Consider the following 21227-nt stretch of genomic DNA (forward strand, 5'->3'; position numbering starts at 1 on the left):
ATAATCACCCACTCCCACCTCAAGGTTTTCTCAAGACATTTGCATATTATGTGGAAGTAATTAGCCTCCGTCTGATGATACTGCCAACAGGACACTGTTTTACTCCAACCCGTCCTAGGCTGTTGTATAGGTGTCAAATACCACTTGTAAAGCACTTCCTTGACAATGAAATGAACAAGCACTGGCCAAACTCTGGAATATAACCTTCTGTGTATGAGAATTCTCTTATTTCATTGCACTCCCTTATCTCCACTGGCTCTGTATACATCATATTCCATTTAGATAGCATGCCACTCAATAGAGGTTCAGGACTCCTTAAAACTAACCTATATACCCACTGAAGCCTTGAAGTACCTTTGTCCAGGGGAATACCTTCCATGATCTTGATGAGCTTTTTAGCTTTATTAATAGATGCAAGCTGTCCAGATTGGACTAGACATAACACACACATTCTCAGCTGCAAATACTGCCACCAGCCAATTTCAGTGCATGAGAACTCCCCCCATATAGTGCCAAACGGAAGAACCTATTGGAGTGTTTTCACCCATAAGTATTGTACACAAGTTATTTATACCAGGGTTCAATCAGCACAATGTTCGGGTTGACCCTCAATTTGGATTAGTTACCTTACCTTAGTTAGGTAACACTGAAATCACCCCTTATCAGTGACATCCAGACTATTATTGAGGAAGTACTGCCACTTAGGGATACCTAGAAAAAACTTATTTTTCGGATATAACTGATACTGGCCCTGTACATCAAAGAGATATTAAGAGAGAATTGAGATGCTCTCTGACTTACTCTAGTAACGTCAATGTGGTATGCGATGCCATTAGAAGGAACTGGGGAATATTAATGGCCCATGAGAAACTAAAAAACGTCCTTGGTGAAACATCCAAGTTCTCTTTTAAGAACAATATTTCTCTTAAGTGTCAGCTCAGTTTTAGGCAAAGGAACTATATGGATCACACCACATGTGATCGTAAAGGGACATTCATTTGCCTTTCATGCTCCACTTGCAAATATATTAAATCCAGTTCATGCATTAAACACCCTACAATGGACTACAGTATTGCATTTTATTTTTATGCAGATTGTCAAAGTATGAATGTGGCATATCTTGCTAGTTGTGTGGTATGTGACATGTTCTATGTTGGCAGAACAAACCGGACACTGAAGGAAAGGATTTTGGAGCATGTAAGAGATATCAGTTGGTTCAAGGATACCAGTGCACTTGCCAAACATGTGATATACACTGATAGCAGTCACTCTTTTAAGTTTCAAAAACAAATGGTTCTGCCACCAATTCCACTTAAAAACACTTGAAACTTGAAAACTTTAATAAAATATACGACAATAAGATAAAATTAAATAAACACACTGGCTCATAAACCGGATAAGCGCTTTCGATATAATACCTTTTTCAAATCCAAAATGTTTGCCAGTGAAACTTCCTCTTAAATACCTTCATTTCCTAGTGTTCACTCACTTAGATGCATTTAGTAACCATAGCAGCATACACACCCTTTTAATTATGTCATTTTGAGTGCTGAAGAGCTTTGCCTTTTAGTGCAGGTTTTAAAGGGACAAATGCATTCAGACCTGGTGACTGATCTGATTGGAAATTCATTACCCACTTCACCTCTTCAATTTTTGTTCGGTTTACTTGCTCTTTTAAGTTCCTGGTGCTATAAATTGTTGATTTGAGCATAACAGGTGGCAACCTCACTAACAAGACTAAACAGTGTGAATTAAAATGGATTATTATGCTCAAAGCAAATAAGCATCCTGGTCTTAATGAGAATATATCTTTAAGACCAGTTCTTAGTTTTAGTCACATGACTTGTATCACTGATGTGATTTGTGCTGGCAGTCTTTTTAAATAGTTTGTGTGTGTATAACTTGTTTACTTGGTCTGAAGAAGCAATTGAATTTGTGAAAGTGCTTTCCGTCCTTTTACTCTTTTTAATAAAATATTTATAGCAGCCGTGTTGGTCGGAAAGTTCTTTTTATACTCTATCGTTTTCTTTGTCTTACTCTGATCTCTACTCACCACTATCCTTTATTTGCTTAATTCCCGATGTTTACTTATTGTCTTCCCAAGTATGTAGAAAACAATATACATATATCCCTTTACTTACTCATGAAGAGGTCTAGCCTTATGTTCTTGGACACAGAGTTTAAGGATAAGTGATATGTCATACATGACCTTAATTTAATCTGCGAAATGGGGGGGGGGTCTATTTTAGAAAAAAAAATGTGTTTAAACTAGAGATGTCATCCTTTTAAGTTTGATTGAAATACTTTCTGCATGATTCATTTACTAGTAAACATCAGCATATCATTAAATAGAATATAAACTGGATTATTGTTACTGGAAAAACATAAGTCATGTTTATTAAAGGTATTCCAACAGAAAAAACGTATTGGCCCTTGCTTTCCCTCCTTGATTGATACATGTATACATTTCCTTGTCTGTTATAATTCTGAACACTTTTTGTTCTTTGCTGTGAAAATACAAGTTTATTAAGTAAGTGCCTACCTTATTTATCTAGCACATAGGTTTGCTCTTCAGTTTTTCTCTTATGCAGATATAGAAATTCTATAACTCATATAATTTTGTTGAAACTGAATATTCTAGACTTCCAACCAATCAGATACTCAAAGTCAAAGAAGATGGTACTAGCTGGCTGCTTCTGTTGCACAGTTAGTGATCAACAAGCTTTTCTAGTAAACTATAGACTTCTCATACACTGCCTGTCCATTGTTCTGACATCTGACCTCTCATGATACAGTCAGTGCTCATATAAGTTTTTTTCCATCTTTGTTTACAACTAATAACTCTGGGAAGGCTTACTGTCACAGGCTGCTATTCTTCTGCATTTACTTTCTTTCTTTCTTTCTTTTCTACTGTTGGAGTGAGTCAGCCTTTATGTGGTCTCACCATGCTCTAAATATAAAGACATTTCCTTCACTGACTTCAGTCAGTTCCCCCAAAACTTTGGGGAATCCATCACTTTGTTTAAGGAAAGGAAGCAGCTTATATAAAGTACACTGCCAACATCTTCCTTTTCTTTCTCTACTTTCTCTCCCTTCCTGTTATTATCAGTGATTAGAAGGAAAAATCTGTAGGGACAGAAGATCAAAACTGGCAGTAGAACCAGAGTGCAATTTGGGCATCCCAAATTTCATCTGCTGTTTTTGTGGGGTACCAGTGCAGCACCCACAGGTAAGTTAAACTGGTGACTGTGAGGCCCATAACGGATGCGCCTCATCCTTACATCAGTCATTTTCCCAGTTCTTTCTATTAGGCTATAGACTGGCCTGAAAACTGAGAACACATCACTTCAGATTAAACACTGGAAGTTCTTTTATCAGAGTTTTGCACAGACTTCACATAAATTAACTTTTTTAATATGTTAATTCAAAATGTTATTGTATTTCCTTATTTCACCAATGGAATTTGCTTACCCTTCTGAAACTCAGTTTGGAGCGTACATTCCAATAACAATTAATGTGACTAAAGAAACATGGAAGTACTTTTGCTTTCTTTAATAATTTCTGATGTCTCTGATAAACTTACTAAGATCTCTAAATACAATATCTGCCATATTTTTCAGGATTGCAGTAGATCAACAGTTACCTACAAGGCAAAACACTCTTGAAAGGCTCGACAACATATCGCTGGAGGAAAACCTTCAAAAAGATAAACATAAGTATTCAGGTGAATGTTGAACAAACAGTATCTGTTTTATTGTACAGCTATGCATTTTTTTTCTGTAATGTATACTGGAATTTTTTTCCCCGATTAGAGCACTAGTATTTCTAATCAAAGAAGAATTTGGAATAAAAATAAATGTATTCAAATGTTTTAATATCTCTTATAGCACATTTTTTCTCAAAAATGGGTATTGCGTACCACAGAGAGATCAGAGCATCATCTGACCCTAAGTAGTAAAATCAACACAAACTGGATAAACACAAAATTACCATGGCAGGTAGCTGCACGACACCAGTTGATTTTCAAATATAATGAAGGCTACTTGAAGAATATTAAAAAATATATATTAAAACCATAAAGTATACGAGTTAAGCACTTTCATTCTTGTAGGAACTTCTTCAAAACTCCATACTACATTCCACTCAGTTGTTAACTATATTTACATTCAAAAACACACCCAAATCAATTAACCAGTGAAGTATCACAAAGAATTCAGATACTTTAGTTTTAAAATTGAGCTAATAGATAATCATCTGACCCTCTCATGGTACAGTCAGTGCTTGTAATTGTCCTCCATCTTTGTTTACAGCTAATAACTCCCATAGTTCTGTTTCATACAGCTGGTAAGCAGCAAGGGATTGTGATTGTGCAGACAAAAAGGAGTAGATGTTGGACTTAGTACTCATAATGCACACCTGACTCTGTATACGTGTTGCTACTCTAACTTTATTTCAAACAATTTCTAGATAATCTGTACTTGTTCAGAATAATCTGCAAAACATGAACATAGAACATGAGTAAAACATTTCTCAAAACCCTCCCATCAAGTTCTACAAGAAATGTAAACAGTTGTTTTCAGTGACTTGGCAGATGGGTTGCCACCATCACTTCTTGAAGGATGCTGGACTGATTAGATAAACCACATTTCACTGAACAGGATGTTACACTACACAAAACAATATCCTTCAAAATAATGGCATTCGCTGAGATTTGTTTTTATTGTGGGACAGTCATACCTAACATGAGGAGGGCTGTACTACCTGCTACAATAAACCTGGATATCACTATGTCTCAGATAAAATATCAGTGATCTGCAGTGACTGCTGTGCAAAGTGTCTTCAATAAAAGTATCGTCAGACATTTGTGATGAACTGCTCTACACCCTGCTTAAAAGTGGTCTCACCTGCAATCGTTCTGCATTGTAAGTCCCCATGAATGACTGATAAAATATTCTATGGGAAAATATGCACAAAGCAAAATAATAATGTTCAGAAGTAACAGTTCTGGTGTACAAGACTCAGAAAGACTGCTTTAGGTAGCACATGATTAAAAACTGCATCATGAGAAAATAAAGCAGAATTATCATCAGGCTCTGTGGAGCACAGGAATGGAGTATGACTAAAGCCCTTTTGAATCATGTTTGATTATCACTAGTGATGCTATTCAGGGAAGAGTTAATGTGTTAAGCCAACAGTAAGGTGTAATGGTGGTGGTGTTAGTGCTATGGGGCTGTCAGCCGGTCATTCAGTATTTCAACTGAGGCGTAACAAAGAGTGCTTTACATTCCTGCTGCCCAGCCAAGGACAAGGGAGCACACTGTTTAAAAATGACTTGCTGCAGATGAGAGTTCACCACAGCTCAACTCTCATCCCAGTGATAGTTGACATTTGATACTGGTAGTTATATGGATTAGCTAGAAAAATGGAGAAAGATGAAAAACAGAAAAAAAGAAAAATAAATTGTAGGTTCATAGGTTCTTATTAAGCTTATGGGCAAGGAAACTATCAAAAACTCAGACAAGAGACAGTAGGGTAGGGCAGCATAAAAGGGGCAGCCAAGCAGCCAAAGATATCAGGTGGCTCAGTCCTCAATCAGGAGATGCTAATCATTTGGTAGAGCTTTACTGGCATTCGGAAATGAATGCTGATGGCATTTTTGGTCAGGGATTAAGTGCTCTAGTACTTTGCATGTGTGTATAAGATGTAGCAAGTACTTTGCTACATGCCTGATGGGGCATCAGAACAGGGTTTGGCATAGGTTGCCAGACTAGGGAGCTGTGGCTCTAACTCAGACACAGCCAGCACCCAATACTACTGGGAAACTAACATTGCTGTCCATTAAGTCGACTTTCTCCACATATCCCTGACAAAACTTTGATCACTCACCCAGTCACCTAGATTGGTTTTAAAGGTTGCTATGGAAGTACTCAGTTTGACAGCTGCATAACAGCAGCTTATTCAAGAAGAGGGGTATGCATATATTTTGGTATCTGTCATGTCATCTGGTGTTATTGATGTGGTAGTTTAGGTTTAAGTCTCTAGAGCATGTTTTCACTTTACTACATTTTCTGTTTAGACTTCAAACAATGTTGGGTCATTCATAGGATGGAAGGCTAAGCAGAGATCATTCCTTAGAGGAGTCTGTATGACACTGAGCAGAGGCTCAAGGCATGTCAATCTGTCAGAGTAGTTAAGGATATTTGGTGAGGAAATGTTGGGGTCTCTCAAGATGCTTTAGATGTTTAAAGAGGCTCATGGTAAAGGGTGCATTATATTTAGTGATGAGTCTTACAGTACATGAACAATGTGGGGCTGTAACTTCTTTTGACCTTAAGACAAAATGAAGGATAAACAGTACAAGGTAGAAGGATTTTCTAACCTCCACAGAAATGTGGTGATCAAAGGACAGTCTGTTATCAGCATCCATACTCATGTCCCTGTTGACTGTCTCATATTTAAATGGAATGCTATCTATATTGAAAGCGGTAGTAATGTTAGATTTACCAAAAAAACTATGCTACATTTCTTTGTGTTGAGAGTAAGTCTATGATTAATACATCAATATTGTGTTTGGTCCAGCTCTTGCTAGAGAATTTAGGTATCAGAATGGAATGTTATAACTACACCAATTTACAATCATCCACAAACTTGATTAACAAAAACCTACTGATATCAGCCTTTATGTCAGAGAAGTATATAACAAAAATAATAGTCCATCAGATACTATATTTCTATGACCATTGCATTGCTGTAAATGAAGCACCTCAAAGACTTTCAGATATCCAAGGAACCTGTTTTTTTTATCTCCCTGTTTCTATGCCCATCAAGTTCTACATTGCTGTTGCCCATACAGCCATACCGCCACCATCAGGTAAGAGCTAAGGAGCAGACAGCAGAGCCATCACTCATCCAAGGACAGGGACTATAGTTGCTTTTGAGTCTCTAACGCCTTCTGTGCAGTGCTGTAACTAACCGTGGTTAGGGAAACAATAGGCATCAGCAAGGGTATGACACTTGCCTCCATGGATGATGTAAACCCTCAGGACTGCCCTGCCCCCTTAATGCCAGTGCTGTTGATCTGCAGTCCCCATTATTTAAGGGTTCTAAGGCAGGAGTGAGCATTTGGACATGCACCCGCCTCCTCCTCCCCTTCCAAAGACAGGCGAGCTGGCAAAGCCATGCCACTCCTCTCTTTTCCCCATGCCAGCTCCTAGTAGAGTCTGAGCTTCTGTTTTTACTGTGATCAACTATGTCATCTTCAGATCATTAGCCATCCATTAGTCAGGGCTTTATTCATCCATTCCAATGGAGCTGGCACTTTGATCTTCAATTTTAATGTGTCCAACTGCCAGGGAATGGCACTGCTGTCATGGCAGAATGTATGTGTATGCATGAGTGTAGCAGCAGAGATTCAAATGGCTGAAGTTAACTCCAAATTCTGCCTATCCCATGAAACTTACCTTATTATGCACAGGTCTGTGTGAACAAGCAGGTTTGGCTTTCAGGAGCAGGAGAATAGCCGAGGCAGCAATGCTGAAAGGAAAAGCTAAGTGGAAGAGTTTAGCAAAGTGGACATGTTTGATGAAACTGAACCAAAGTAATTTAAAGCACTACTTCACTGAGTTCTAAATATCAGTTTATTTGCTGGCATGTGCTGAGATAAGACAAGGAAAAGGAATGATACAAAACTGTTATTTTTTACAAGACATATGACTAACTAAAAAGATACTACAAAGAAGAGAAAATGTTGTGACTACCTTGGTGGTAGTCACCAGGTCAATTACTTATTTCAGATGAAATGCAGAACCAAATCTATAGCATCATTTAAACTTACACTATTGGAAATAAGTTGTTTAGTGGTGTGGTGATGCCATAATGAACTGTGCTATATATAATTACTTTCAAGGAATGCATTCTGCTGGGTATAATTGTTTGCATGGGTGCATTGTGCCATACACAATCAGTATCACAGATGCACTGAGCTGTGCACAGTCACTTCCAGGAATGTATTGAGTTGTAAACAATCATTTCCAGAGATGCATTGAGCTGTGTATAATCATTTCAAGGCATACAGTGAGTTACTTCCAGGGATGCACTGTGCTGAGCACAATTACTTTTCAAGGGATGCAGTGCACTGAGCAGTCACTTCCAGGAATGCACTATGCTGTGTGAAATTAGTTCCAGTGATGCAGTGAGCAGTGGAAAAATCTTTTCCAGGGATGCACTGTGCTATATACAGTCACTTCTAGGGATGCAGTGAGCTGTGCACACACAGTTCAAAGGAATGAAGTGAACTGTGCACAATCACTTCTAAGGATGCAATGAGCTGTGTAAAATTGTTTTCAGGGAATGCACTGTGCTGAGCAGTCACTTCCAGGGATGCACTGTGCTTCAAGCAATCACTTCCGGAGATGCAATGTGCTGTGCACAGTCAGTTCCACTGATGCAGTGTGTTGTGCACAATCATTTCAAAGGAATGCAGTGAGCTGTGCACAATCACTTCTAGAGATGCAATGAGCTGTGTAAAATTATCTTCAGGGGATGCACTGTGCTGAGCAGTCACTTCCAGCGGTGGAATGTGCTGTGCACAGTCAGTTTCACTGATGCAGTGAGCTGTACACAATCACTTCTAGGGATGCACTGAGCTGTGCACAGTCATTTCCAGGAGATGTAGTTAATTGTGCACAATCATGTCTAGGGATGCAGCTGTATTAGTCATTTTATGAATGCAGTGAGCTTTACACAATGATTACCAGGGATGCAGTGAGTTGTGAACAGTCACTTCCAGGGATGCAATGTGCAATACAATGTCATGTCTAGAAAAATGTGTTATGCATAACGCAATCACTTTCAGGGGTACACTGTGGTGTATTCAGTAACTTCATTGAATGCAATGCACTGTGTACACTTACTTTCACAAGATGCACTCTGCTGAACAGTCATTTCCAGAAATGTATTGTGGTGTAGACAGTCAGCTCATGGGATGCATTGTGTTGTGTGCAGTCACTTCCAGGGATGCAGTGAGCTGTACAAGTAATTTGTAGGGATGCATTGAGCTGTGCACAGTCATTTCCATGGATGCACTGAGCTTTGCATAACCATTTCCAGGGAAGCAGTGAGCTGTACAAAGTTACATCCAGAAAATAATGTGCTGTGCGCAATCACTTTCAGGGATGCACTGAGTTGTGTTTAGTCGCTTCCATGGATGCAATGTAGCGCGCATAATTTCTTCATGGATACAGTATGCTCAGCACAGTCACTAGCAGGGACACACTGTGCTGTATTCAGTTTTGGGATGTATCGTGGTGAATTCAACCAGTTCCAAGGATGTACAGTGCTATGTTCAGTCATTTCCTGGGATATACCACACTGTGCATAATGACTGCCAAACTTGATACTGCTATGTTACATAGAATAAAATGTAGACCCATAAAGAAGTCCCATAAAGAAGTATTGAGAACAGTTCCTCCTGTCTGTCCCAGTCATACTGCAAAGGAAGAGGTGTTATAATGAAGGTGATGATGTGGCACTGAATGTCTGACATTTTTATATATCTATATCTAAATCTATTTTTTTTCACCAAGGAGCTCGGTAAGAAGATAGGCAGATTAATGTCCAAAGACATTCAGATGGTTATTTAAGATGGGAAATGTTTTTGTGTGGCACAAATATTCAGATAAAGGATTCAAACACACTTGACTAAGATCTTCCAGAGTGTATCATGGAAAAACAGGCAAAAGTAATTCACCACCAATTATTTGGTAGAGCAAGATGCCAGGCAACTATTCCACTGCTATATTTCATTTTGCATGCATGCATGCATGCATGTCACATGCCCATAAATTACAACCAAAAAACAGCTATCTGGCTACAAATGCCTACATTTGGAGTACATAAATGTGTAAGGGACTACTTTTTGTCAGTATATTGTGTATCTGCATATGGATATGGACACAAGAGGAGTCTGTGTGCAGCTCCAAAAATTATATATATCCCAACTATAGCTATGCACAGGACACTGCCCTGCATCTACTGCAGAAGAATATATGGAGCATTAATAGCAAGTTTTATCAGGTCAGCAGGTAGCTTTAAAGTAAGTTCTATACAACTAACAAGAGAAAAAGTTCAGGTGTTTAAAATTATGTGTTATAATTTTGTTAACCTGTAGTACGGAACAGACCACTGCACATTCACTTTGCCAAAGGCTGTTCATTGCAAACAAAAAAAAAAATCTGTTTATTTTTCTTCTAGATAGGGGAAGTAACAAATGGATAACTCTGATTGACCGACTAGTAGCAGTTTTTCTGAAAAGTATGGAAACTGTTCACTACGCCCAGTTGTTGTTGTGGCGGATTCTAGAACTTCACATTCTTAAGATCGTTTCCACCTGGGTCATTTGGATCACACTTCAGGAGGTAAGAACCACAACCTGATACAAACAGCTTATTTCCTCAACTTAGGCAGAGCTATTAATTTCAAAGTATTTCTAGAGTACAACCAATATATTACTTAGAATAACTCAGGACTACAAATATGACTGATGCATAATATAAGAACAGATTTCAGGATTAGCATGTAATTATCTAAGGTATAGGCAGACACTTCCGAAGCTATGAAGGCACAAAAATGCAACATTTTATTGTAATAGTAATGTACATGGAAGTAGAAATTACAGACACAGTGTGCTTCATGGTTCCGTGTAGCCTGATGTATTTTACTATTCCCTGCCCCTTATTTAATCACAGGTACCCCCCTCCCCCTTTTCCTCACTCTCTCATTGGTGGTGATTCCCAATGTTTTCATTCTACCACCTGTTTTGTAAACATTTCTCTATGCATATCATTACCTTTCATCAAATACATATTATCTTACATCATCCATTCTCCCCGTCATTTCCCAACTATCTTGTGTACTCCAGTTTTTAAATGCACTGTTTTGTATTTAAAACAACCTAACTTACACAAATCACATGCCCCGTAATGCAACCCATAAAAAGAAATTTATATGCAGACGTATCCCAAATCATGAAAGCTAATTCAAGAACAAATACCCACACAGATATATGTTACTCATGAGAAGAGCATAACTACACATATAATACAAAGCAAAGCAAGTGGAAAATAGATACTTTGTCCCATGAATCAGCTCAGATAGCTTTGCCTCTAACGGAAAGTGCATTATACCACAGGTTATGTCAATGTAATCAGTTAAGATGAAGATAACAGATAGTATTAGTGAAACATATATACCTTGAAACACCACATACAAAGGAAGACAGAGATTTATTCCAGTAAAACATGTAATTATTTATTAATTCATTCATTCTTTGGATACTAGCGTTATCCATTTTATGATCGTGGAAGAGCCAGACATTGTCCCAGCACTCAGTGAATACAAGGCAGAAAAAATAATTCTAGAAAGAATGTCATAGGACACACACACACACACACACACACACACACACACACACACACACACACACACACACACACACACACACACACACACACACACACACACACACACACACACACACACACACACACACACACACACACACACACACACTCTCTCTCTCTCTGTCTCTCTCTCTCTCTCTCTCAGTCTCCCTGTGTCGCTTACACATGGGAAGCACACCTACTGGCAGCTTGGAGCACTGTCAGATGACTTACCCCACACCATGTCTTTGATAGGTAAGCAAAAGGAAAGAAATCTCTGTGTGCTAGAAATCCCTCAGCTTTATGAAAATATATTTGAATATACACACACACACACACACACACACACACACACACACACACACACACACACACACTCACAGAAGTATAAATCATGTCAAGTTTTTTTTTTTCTGGTAGAGACTTTTAGTATATCGAGATCCAGAGCTGTGTCTGCTTATTTCTTTCTTTATTTATTTATTTATTTATTTTTTGCTTCAGTTTTGTGTACACTGAGTGCCTTCTGTGTCTCTCGTATATGTAATTCAAATGTGATATTTACCAATGATGTATAGTAAACATTTACATGGGTGGAACGATAAGGCATGTTACCAAAGCCCATAGCAAAGCCCTTGTATATTGTGACAAAACCAGATTTGCTGTGGCCAGTAAGGTGCTATGATAATGACCTTCGCTTTGTGGTGCTATGACTTCTGAATGAATCTGTCATCAGAGGATGGAGAAAAATCATAGAGATCAAGTGGCCACTTGTGGGCTGTACTATCCCATAGATATAATAAGAGAGAAAAACTTCCCGTATTTAATCAGAATCAATGATTGTAAGGATTAAAAATTTAAAAATGTAAGGATTAAAATGTTTGGTAATCAAGGAGGTGAACAGGTCACAGGAAGTTTTTGTAACTTTCAGAAAATTTTCCTTGCAACTGAAAGGCTGAGAGACCACATCACAGGATAGCAGGAGGCATCTGTTTAACTTGTCTGCCAAGGGTCTGCACTCCCCATGCATTTGGCTGACAACAGCAAACTGGTTGCTGGATATCACCCATTCCAGCAGTCATTTGGCTTCCTAACATAGGGGCTAAGAATGAGTTCCTCCTTGTTTGTTGATTTTCCATAAAACAGCCATGTTGTCAGTCTGTATGATAAAAACTCCCACTAGGAGTAAGTGCTGGAAGGCTTAAATGGTCAGTAGAACTGTACTCATCTCCAGTGCACTGATATAAAGGGACATTTCTGACGATGTCTAGCCACTTTGATCCTTCCATCCATCAAAAAGTGTAGCCCTCCTTTCCAGGGCAGATGTGTCCATGCTAACTTTCACCAAGGAAGGAGAAGTGAAAATGAAGGGAAAAATTGCTGGTTTCCATCCACTATGTTAAGTGACATTTGAAGGACTGAGAAGTACAGACCTAATGTATCAGAGGGTTGACAGTCTGAGACCAGTGGACCTGGGTCTACTGAAGAGATATGGTACCTGTTATGAGGAATCATATGTTTAATGACCACCATGTGACCCAGCACCTTGAGGAAGAGGTAGGTTGTAGCTGAAAGAGAAACAAGAAGAGATACAACTTTGGCCTGAGCAGGCTGGATTCTGCCTTTGGGGAATCTTCCTCTGTGTTTGCCAAACTGCAGCATACAAATACAAACAGCTAGATTAATTAGCAAACATAAACGTAATGTAAAAAATTTCTTTAGCTGTGAAAAACAGGTGCTGTCATTAAGAAAATGCAAATACAGCAAGTAATATACACTCTAACACAAAGGATAAAACAGCCTTCCAAGACACCGAAGAGGATGAAAGAAGAAATAGCCACATTGTTAAGGAAGGCTTAAGTAGATGGAAGAAAAAGAGAATTCCTGGCAGCAATACTGCTGAACAAACCAGAAAAAAATATCAAAATCAATAAATCGCAGTAATAGCAGTAAGCAGAATCTGACAAGGCTGAAAATGACATGGAGTATCCTTTTTAAAACTATAAATCTGAAAAAGCAGCATAGGCGGTTTGCAGTGTCTGTTTCAGCTTTTCCCATAAATTATACTTTTGACAAGCCTGGAGCTGTTTTGCCCAAGCTGTTTGCATGGCAACTTTGGACTGATACCAGTTTATAAGGAAATCTCACCTGAAACTTTATACAGTTTGCCATGGTGAGTAAGATAGTTTGCATGCAGCATAAAATGATGTATGACAAAGAATAGTTTGTTGTAACAAGTTTTACTAAATCTAGAAAAAAATGTCAGATTGATGTCAAGTAAATCCAATGAAAATGTTAGCTAGCAGCAGTCTAGTATCTTCACAGGAATTGTTCGTAATATAATATAGTATGGAAAGCTTAACACATATTGCATTACTCATTTGTCTGAAGAGAGAAACAGATAGCATTTGCAGTACCAAGATAAGTGGAAAACCTGACATCTTCTGTGTAAGTGGAATTTCTGCCAGTAATTTGCTCATTAGGAGGATCAAAATGTTGTCGTGGCTTCATTTTAGAGACATTGATGCTTTGGCTACATACATTAGCCTAGTCTTCAGTTTACCAGAATAATTCCCAGTATATTATTAATATTATCAATGCCTTAAAAAGAAACGCATATGTAATACCAATGAGTCACAATCCAATCACTACTTCTAGGTGTTCCAAAAGTGGATTCTGAGACTTACCTGTTCAAAAGTGGATTCTAAGACTTACCTATTCACTGTAAAAGAGTCTTCTAAGTGAGATGAAAATGTAGATGCCTCACAGTTTCACACAAGCTGCAACCACACATGCAGTGGTTCCCATACAGGATTGCAGTCAATGAGTTGCATTATATGAAGTTATATTCAGTGAGCTGAAACCTCATCTACTTTCAATAAGAGAACAGAAGCCCTGCTTTCCTATATGAATTCCATAGCTATGTTCTGTGAATCAAATTAATCAAACAGTTATTCTGATTTCTTTACAGTTCTAATTTTCATGTAGATTTCTATTTCCTCTGAGGAACTACATGGTGAAGCAGCCACACACCAATGTCTGTGTCTGATCATAAAAAGGAAAGGTACAATTTTAGTTCAAGACAATCTCAGATGTAACACAAAGGTTGGTAACCACATCTGATGAATCCTTTTGGAATACCACGTACAAGATGAGAGCCACTAATGCATGTAATTCTGAAACTCTCACAGCTTATGTAATTCTTCCAGTAAAATAGTTTTTCAGGTCAGAAATTAAAACGGACTCGTCAGGTTCAATATATGTCAAGTATTCCAAATGAAAATTTGCATCCCATTCTGGAAGTAATAGCCTCTTAGGAAGTTTAGTATGCTGAATGTATTTCAGAAACCTTTTAAGATAAAGAAGAGAAGCTAAACCTGGTTCCCAAGGTAAACACACCAATAAATCTGAGGAATTCAGCATGACAGAAAAATAGGTCAGTTCCGATCCAGTAGATTTTAAAACTGCCAACACTACTGATAAAATTACTATTATCAAACAACAACTGACCTTTACTACATCAATAAAGGAACCTCTTCTATGTTAACATATAAGCCTTAATAGTACTGGACTTCCAGTCCTCTTGAAAACCATCTTTTGGAAAAAAATGATTGTAAGGTACTAAAATTTTAGCATGCATACCATGAATTGTATAGCCTGTCATTCTAAGGGGTTGCAGTATTTGTCAGCTTGGAAGGAGATGGTCAACAGACCATGCTGCTTTGCCAGGGGTGGTCTGCACCTCTCCCCTCTAGGCTTTGAATATTAGCTAAAACATTGTTTTCCCCCATAGTGCCTTTTTTTAGGCAATGCCATACTGAAAGTACTTCCGACACAGCAAATCAAAACCAATAAAATCTAAAGGTATTACTGCTTAATGCTAGGAATCTAAACAAAAAACTTCACTCCCTAGAAGATCTCCTCACCATAGAGAATGCTGATGTCTGTGCGGTTACTGAGACATGGTTTAAACTCATGGAGAGCACACCGACAGTGCAAGGTTATAATGCCTTCCACACATTTAGACCAGCTACTACACAGACAGGGACTAAAGCTGGAGGTATTTCTATTTACATCAAAAATAAATCTATCTCAAGGCTGGTCAAACAGGACAATGCACTTGAGCTGCTACATGTCCAAATCACCATAAGGAAAATCCAGTATCACTTCCTTGCCAGCTATAGGTCCCCCTCTATGACCCAGGAAACCCGTAACATGTATTTAAACTTATTAGAAACACTAACTATCCAACCCAATACCATATTCATGGGCAACTTTAATTACCCCACTATTAACTGGGAATCCTGTATGACAAGTTTATCACACTAAAAAAGATGTTTCTTGAAAGGGGTTACCCTCTGGTTTAATTGTTACATATTGGTCAATGTTTTTTTTCTGAAAGGCAGGGCAAATTTGGGGCCATTATTAAATTTGGCCTTCAACAGGATCTTTTGGATACTAACAACTCTAAAACCTCTAAATCCAATTTACTTTTGAATAATATTGTTACGCACTATTCCTTAGATACACATGAGATTAGAGGTATTTTAAATAGGAACTAGAATATTTTGCAGCGTGATGCCAAGTTGAGATTATTATTCCAGGTCCCTCTGACAGTTACCTGCAAAAGTCGGCCCAATCTAAAAAATGCTTTGGAAAGACTTTGCAAAGCCCAGGGCACTAGCACATTAACAACTATCAAATGTGGACATCGTCACTTGTTTTTTTTTTTTTTTAATTTCGCCAAAGCTTTTGGGATTCCAATACCATGACGGGAATGGACTCCATTCCTAAGTCAAAGCACGATTAAAGTTCATGAAATTAGTATTGTTTCACTCTTTGATATCAGCCAAAAGTGCTCTTTGCAGCACCCGCAATGTGCCCAGGAATGACTCCTTCTGCAATTTGTATGGAGTTACATGCATTGGTAGCATATCTAAATACGATTGTAGACTCTTTTTTTTATAAGTCTTGTTGCTCCTACTACTATTGGAACTATCTAGGTATCTTTCTTCCACATTGCTCTCATTTCTGCTTGCAAATCCTGATATTTTATGACTTTGTGTCTCTCTGTACGCAGGACACTGTAGTCAATGGGTGTGGTGATTTCAATGATCAATGCTACTTTTGTCTTATTCTCTTCGACTACTAGATCCAATTTTCTAGCATCTGTCTTTTGAACTGTTGGTAATGGATGAGCCCATGTAATATAAACTTCATCATTTTCTATCATGCTTTGTGGCTTATGTTTCCAGTGTTTTTCAGCCACTTTAATACAGTAAGGTTTGCACAATCCCCAGGCAACAGTCTTGCCACATTATTATGCCTTTCAGTATACAGTCCTTCTGCCATTAATATGTCACAACCAGCAACAAGGTGTGCGACTGTTTCCAATTCTGTTTTGAAAAACCTACATTTGTCTGTTTCTCCCACATGTTCAATGGACTTTGTAAACCAATGTGTATGTAGCCCACTATCTTGCACTGCCAATGTGCATATATAGATGTTGATAAAGACAACTGGCTTACTTAGGTGATTAAAAAAAGGCTAATGTCTGAACGTTACAACTGTTTTTCAGATAAAGTGGTTTATTTAATTTAGGTCATTGTATGTCCTATCCTGCCTTCTACATTGGCAAAGCTGTTAATACGCTCAACAGGAGAATATACCAAATTATTTCAAAGAAAGATAAAAGTGCCATAACCAGGCACTCTACGATTTGTGTAAACTTCAATAAATTTAAATTTTGTGTATTAGAACAAATTGGTGTGGGAAAACTAAAGGGTAAATTGGAAGAATTATCTTTTACAGAAAGAAATGATTCAGCAACTGCATTTAGATGCCAGTTTTTCAGGCTTGAACGGATCCATATCCATACCTCTCAGCTGTACAGATTTTTGCAGAATGGCCAGATTTTGGCTTCATATTTTTTTTACCTTTTTTCATAAAATCTTGTTTTTTGAGCAAATTAGTGGTAAATCATTTAAGACTGAAGTTAGAAAATAATGACAGACATTTGAGTTTCAGACTTCATATCCTTCAGAAAATTCATGCTAATGCAAAATCTGTTATTCGATCAACTTTCTAAGTTTATAAGAGCACTTTTATTTATGGCTTTGTCCAGATTTCTTGCTTTAAGAGGTTGAGAGGTATGACCGTATCCATAACTAATGAACTGACTTTCAGAGCCTCAGTGCTATAGTTAAATATTTTTATTGAGTAACATTGGGTATTAGCCATCTAATGTTATTATTTGGGGCACACGGTTTATTTTGGTTACATTTGATGGTTTTGTATATGTACGATCGGGTTTGATTATGGCACTTATATAGGTTGTTAACCCATGTGTGATTAAACAAACAAAGATGACTAGGGGATTGACCTGCTGTATGAAAATCTTTTCTCAGGAAACAACATGATATGTTAAGACAAGACAACTTAACAAGAAAGGAAAGATTGGTTTTGAAAGAATTTCTATGAATAAAAACTATGGCGTAATGAAGCCAGATAAAGGAGGGGGAGTGGTTATTATGAAGAAAATAGACTGTGTGTGTAAAATGTATGAATTGTTGAATGATAAGAACACGTATGAAAGGGCTTCAGTAAATGAAGAGAATAGAGCCTATGCAAAAATTGATATAATGTTGTTTGATACTATGTGTCAAGATTCTGTAACTGCTGATGAATTTGAATATCTTAGTGTTGAAGCTCCTATTATTCCATCTATATTTGGGATACCTAAGTTACACAAAAATCAGACTGACCCCCCCCCATTTAGGCTGATAGTGGCAGCCAGGGGATCAAAGACTGAACCCTTGGCAGCATTCATTGATTATTTTTCAAAACCGGTTTTACAGAGGCGACTTCAGATATTGAGGGACTCTTGGCATTGCCTGGAGCAGTTGAGAATGGTGAATTTTGAGCACGATTATGTATTTGTCACCACAGATGTGATTAACCTATTCTCAGTTATACCCCATGAGACAGGTTTAGAGTTTTATTCAGATTGTTTAATACAAGATGGCCTGATGAACCAAATGAGGGTGAATTTATTAGTTGATATGAATGGAGACAGTTCTAAGAAACAATTTCCTGTGGTTTGAAGGAGAATATTTTCGACAGATATCAAGTGTGGCAATGGGTGCAAAATGTGCACCTGTTTTTGTCAACCTGGTTTTAGCGGAGTGGGAAAGTAGGTATATTTTCTCATCCCCTTTTATGTCTAAGATTTTAACATACTGCAGGTTTTTGGATGACATACTGATTTTATGGACTGGTAAAGAGGAAGAAGTAATTGGATTAATTGAATATTTGAACACAACTACACAGTTTTTGAAATTTACACATAGGGTCCATAGGGATGAAATTGATTACCTGGATATATTACTGAGTAAAGATGTCGACACAGGTGAGCTGTCCTCTAATATTTTTTAGAAAGAAGACATATGCTAACATGCTTCTCCATTTTGATAGCTGTCAGCCTTACCATCAGCGGAGAAGCATTGTAAAAGGACAGATGGTCAGGCTTTCGAGGCTGGTTAGTGACAATGTTAAAATTCAATGAAGAAATGGTCACCCTCCTAGGTATGTTCAAGGAGAGGGGCTATCCAATACGTTTATTGGTGTCTACAATAAATGAGGTGATGAAAAATCGTGCCAATAGGTTTGACCCTATATTAATGGGTGGAAAAAGTGGTGATATTAATGGTTATCAGGAGAAGTTTGGAAATGATGTCATGGTAATGCAGTTTAACCAGGATGCCCCACAGTTGAGGACAAAAATGTATATGCTGTGGGAAGGAATTTTTGATAGGGAATTGAAAGATAAATTAGGGGACAAACGAAAAATAGTGTATAGTAAAGGTAGAAATATTAAAGAAATATTAGAAAAAAAATAAAGATAGAGTGAATAGTAGCTACAAGTTTAAGATGTATAAGTGCAGTGCATGTAGAAGCTGTAGATATATTAATGATGGTGCCTATATGGAAATTGCAACAAGTGATAGAAATTTGCAATGCCCTGGCCATTGAAATTACAACACAAAGTTTGTAGTTTATGTTGCAATGTGTGTCTCTTGCCCTGCATTTTATGTGGGCAAGACCATGAGACGGCTGCATGATAGGATATTAGAGCACAATAGGGACATTAAAAAGGGAAAGTTGAGCAGTACATTATATATGCATAGTAATGAATGCACCAATTTTATTTTTTTTTTTTTTTTATGATAGATAGGGTTTTTATTGAAGGGAAAGGTGGAGATCCTGATTTGGATTTACAAGTTAAAGAAACAGAATGACAGCTGTGGCTAAATGCTAAAAATAAGATGAGGATTAATGACACTATTTCATTTTCATGTATTTTAAAATGCAGGGCGAAATGTATTCAGGTATGGTGCAAGTGTGCCAATTAATATGTACTATTTGTAAGGCTGACTTTTTAATGTTTGTGTTTAAATGTATGTGTTTTAAATACTGGGATATTAATTAAGTGTTTATTCATTTAAAATTATAAGTATATCATTTTAATGACTGTAGTTTATATTTTAACTGAAATGGAAGCAAATAGGGGCAGGAAATTACATATGTTTTTATTTTGTGTAATAGGAAGTTGCACTAGTTGGTTTTTTAGACTCTGATGATGCCTATGTAATAGAGGGCGAAAACTCTCAGTTGTTTTGCTTTTATGTTTAATAAAATGTTGTTTCATACTTTTGTGCGGTGGTTTAATTTCTGTGGTTAATAGTTGGTGAAGAGGACGTATCGAGAGGTGTTTTTAACACGATATGACTGTTGAACCTCATCTTGTTTTATGTTTATTTAACCCGCAAGTTACGAGCACCATCCCTCTAATTGTTTTGGACATTTTCAACAGCAACAAATCAATGCTACAATTTTTACATGGAACATTTTAACTTGTAGTGGATTGGGTGCTCTGAGGGGGTGTACTGAATTACTTGTTTTTAATTTATTAGAATCAGTCACTTGTTGATTGCTTGAAATTTTTTCCTCTGTTTTTCATTGATTCATTTAAATGTTTTTTTTTTATAGGTTCATCCAACAATTATTCATTAGTTTAAATGATTTTATTGGTAATATTTGGAGGTATGTACTGGCATTATGTGTTTTTTGGACAGCCTTATGTGGTTATTCAATGGTTCTGAAGATGTCTTTTGATGAAAGAGATTAAACTTGCATAACAGTTTTTTTCTTTGTGATTTTTAACTTGGTTATTAAAGTATTTTCTTTGTTCTTGATGCTTGAGTTGTAACATCTGGGTGTTTCTTGGTATATTTAATTAGCAGGGGGAGTGGTGTGTAGTTACCTACATGGGAGTGTTTGCACCCTTATAAAAAATATGTACCAGTAAAAACAGCAGCCAGAGAACAAAGTACCTCAACTGAAAACCAAAAATCAAGAAATTCAGCAACAATGAGATATCAAACACAGTGCCAGTACACTTAACTTTATTAAATAAAAACAAAAGTATATTAAACCACAGTAAGCTCTTTCGTGTGTAACACTGACACTTAATCAGACTTAACTACATGTATTCCAACTGCTCTTTACATACAGTTTATGGGCTGATATCATTATTCAATTACCCAATTAAACATAATAAAATTAGTCTCATATACAGTAATCTTATACAAAGGTATAGGATTTTCCTGACACATCTAAAAATCTACATGTTCAAGACACCTCAACAAAAATAAATAGATGAACAAATCAGCAACCATACATCTCATGACTACAGAAATAAAATATAATGTAAAAAATATATAATACAAAAAA

The 21227-nt window shown here is 37.3% G+C and overlaps 1 protein-coding gene across 1 annotated transcript in view; it reads left to right on the forward strand.

The window, feature by feature from the left end:
* Positions 1–21227, forward strand: part of LOC122816231 (piezo-type mechanosensitive ion channel component 2-like) — a 1381906-nt gene that overhangs the window by 599784 nt on the left and 760895 nt on the right. The window contains exons 17-18 of the mRNA XM_044088974.1: positions 3621–3724; positions 10252–10415. Of these exons, the coding sequence (XP_043944909.1) occupies positions 3621–3724; positions 10252–10415 (268 nt within the window). The remainder of the gene's footprint in view (positions 1–3620; positions 3725–10251; positions 10416–21227) is intronic.

Source organism: Protopterus annectens, chromosome 12.part0, assembly GCF_019279795.1.
Source record: "Protopterus annectens isolate FY-2018-M chromosome 12.part0, PAN1.0, whole genome shotgun sequence".
Lineage (NCBI taxonomy): Eukaryota > Metazoa > Chordata > Ceratodontiformes > Protopteridae > Protopterus > Protopterus annectens.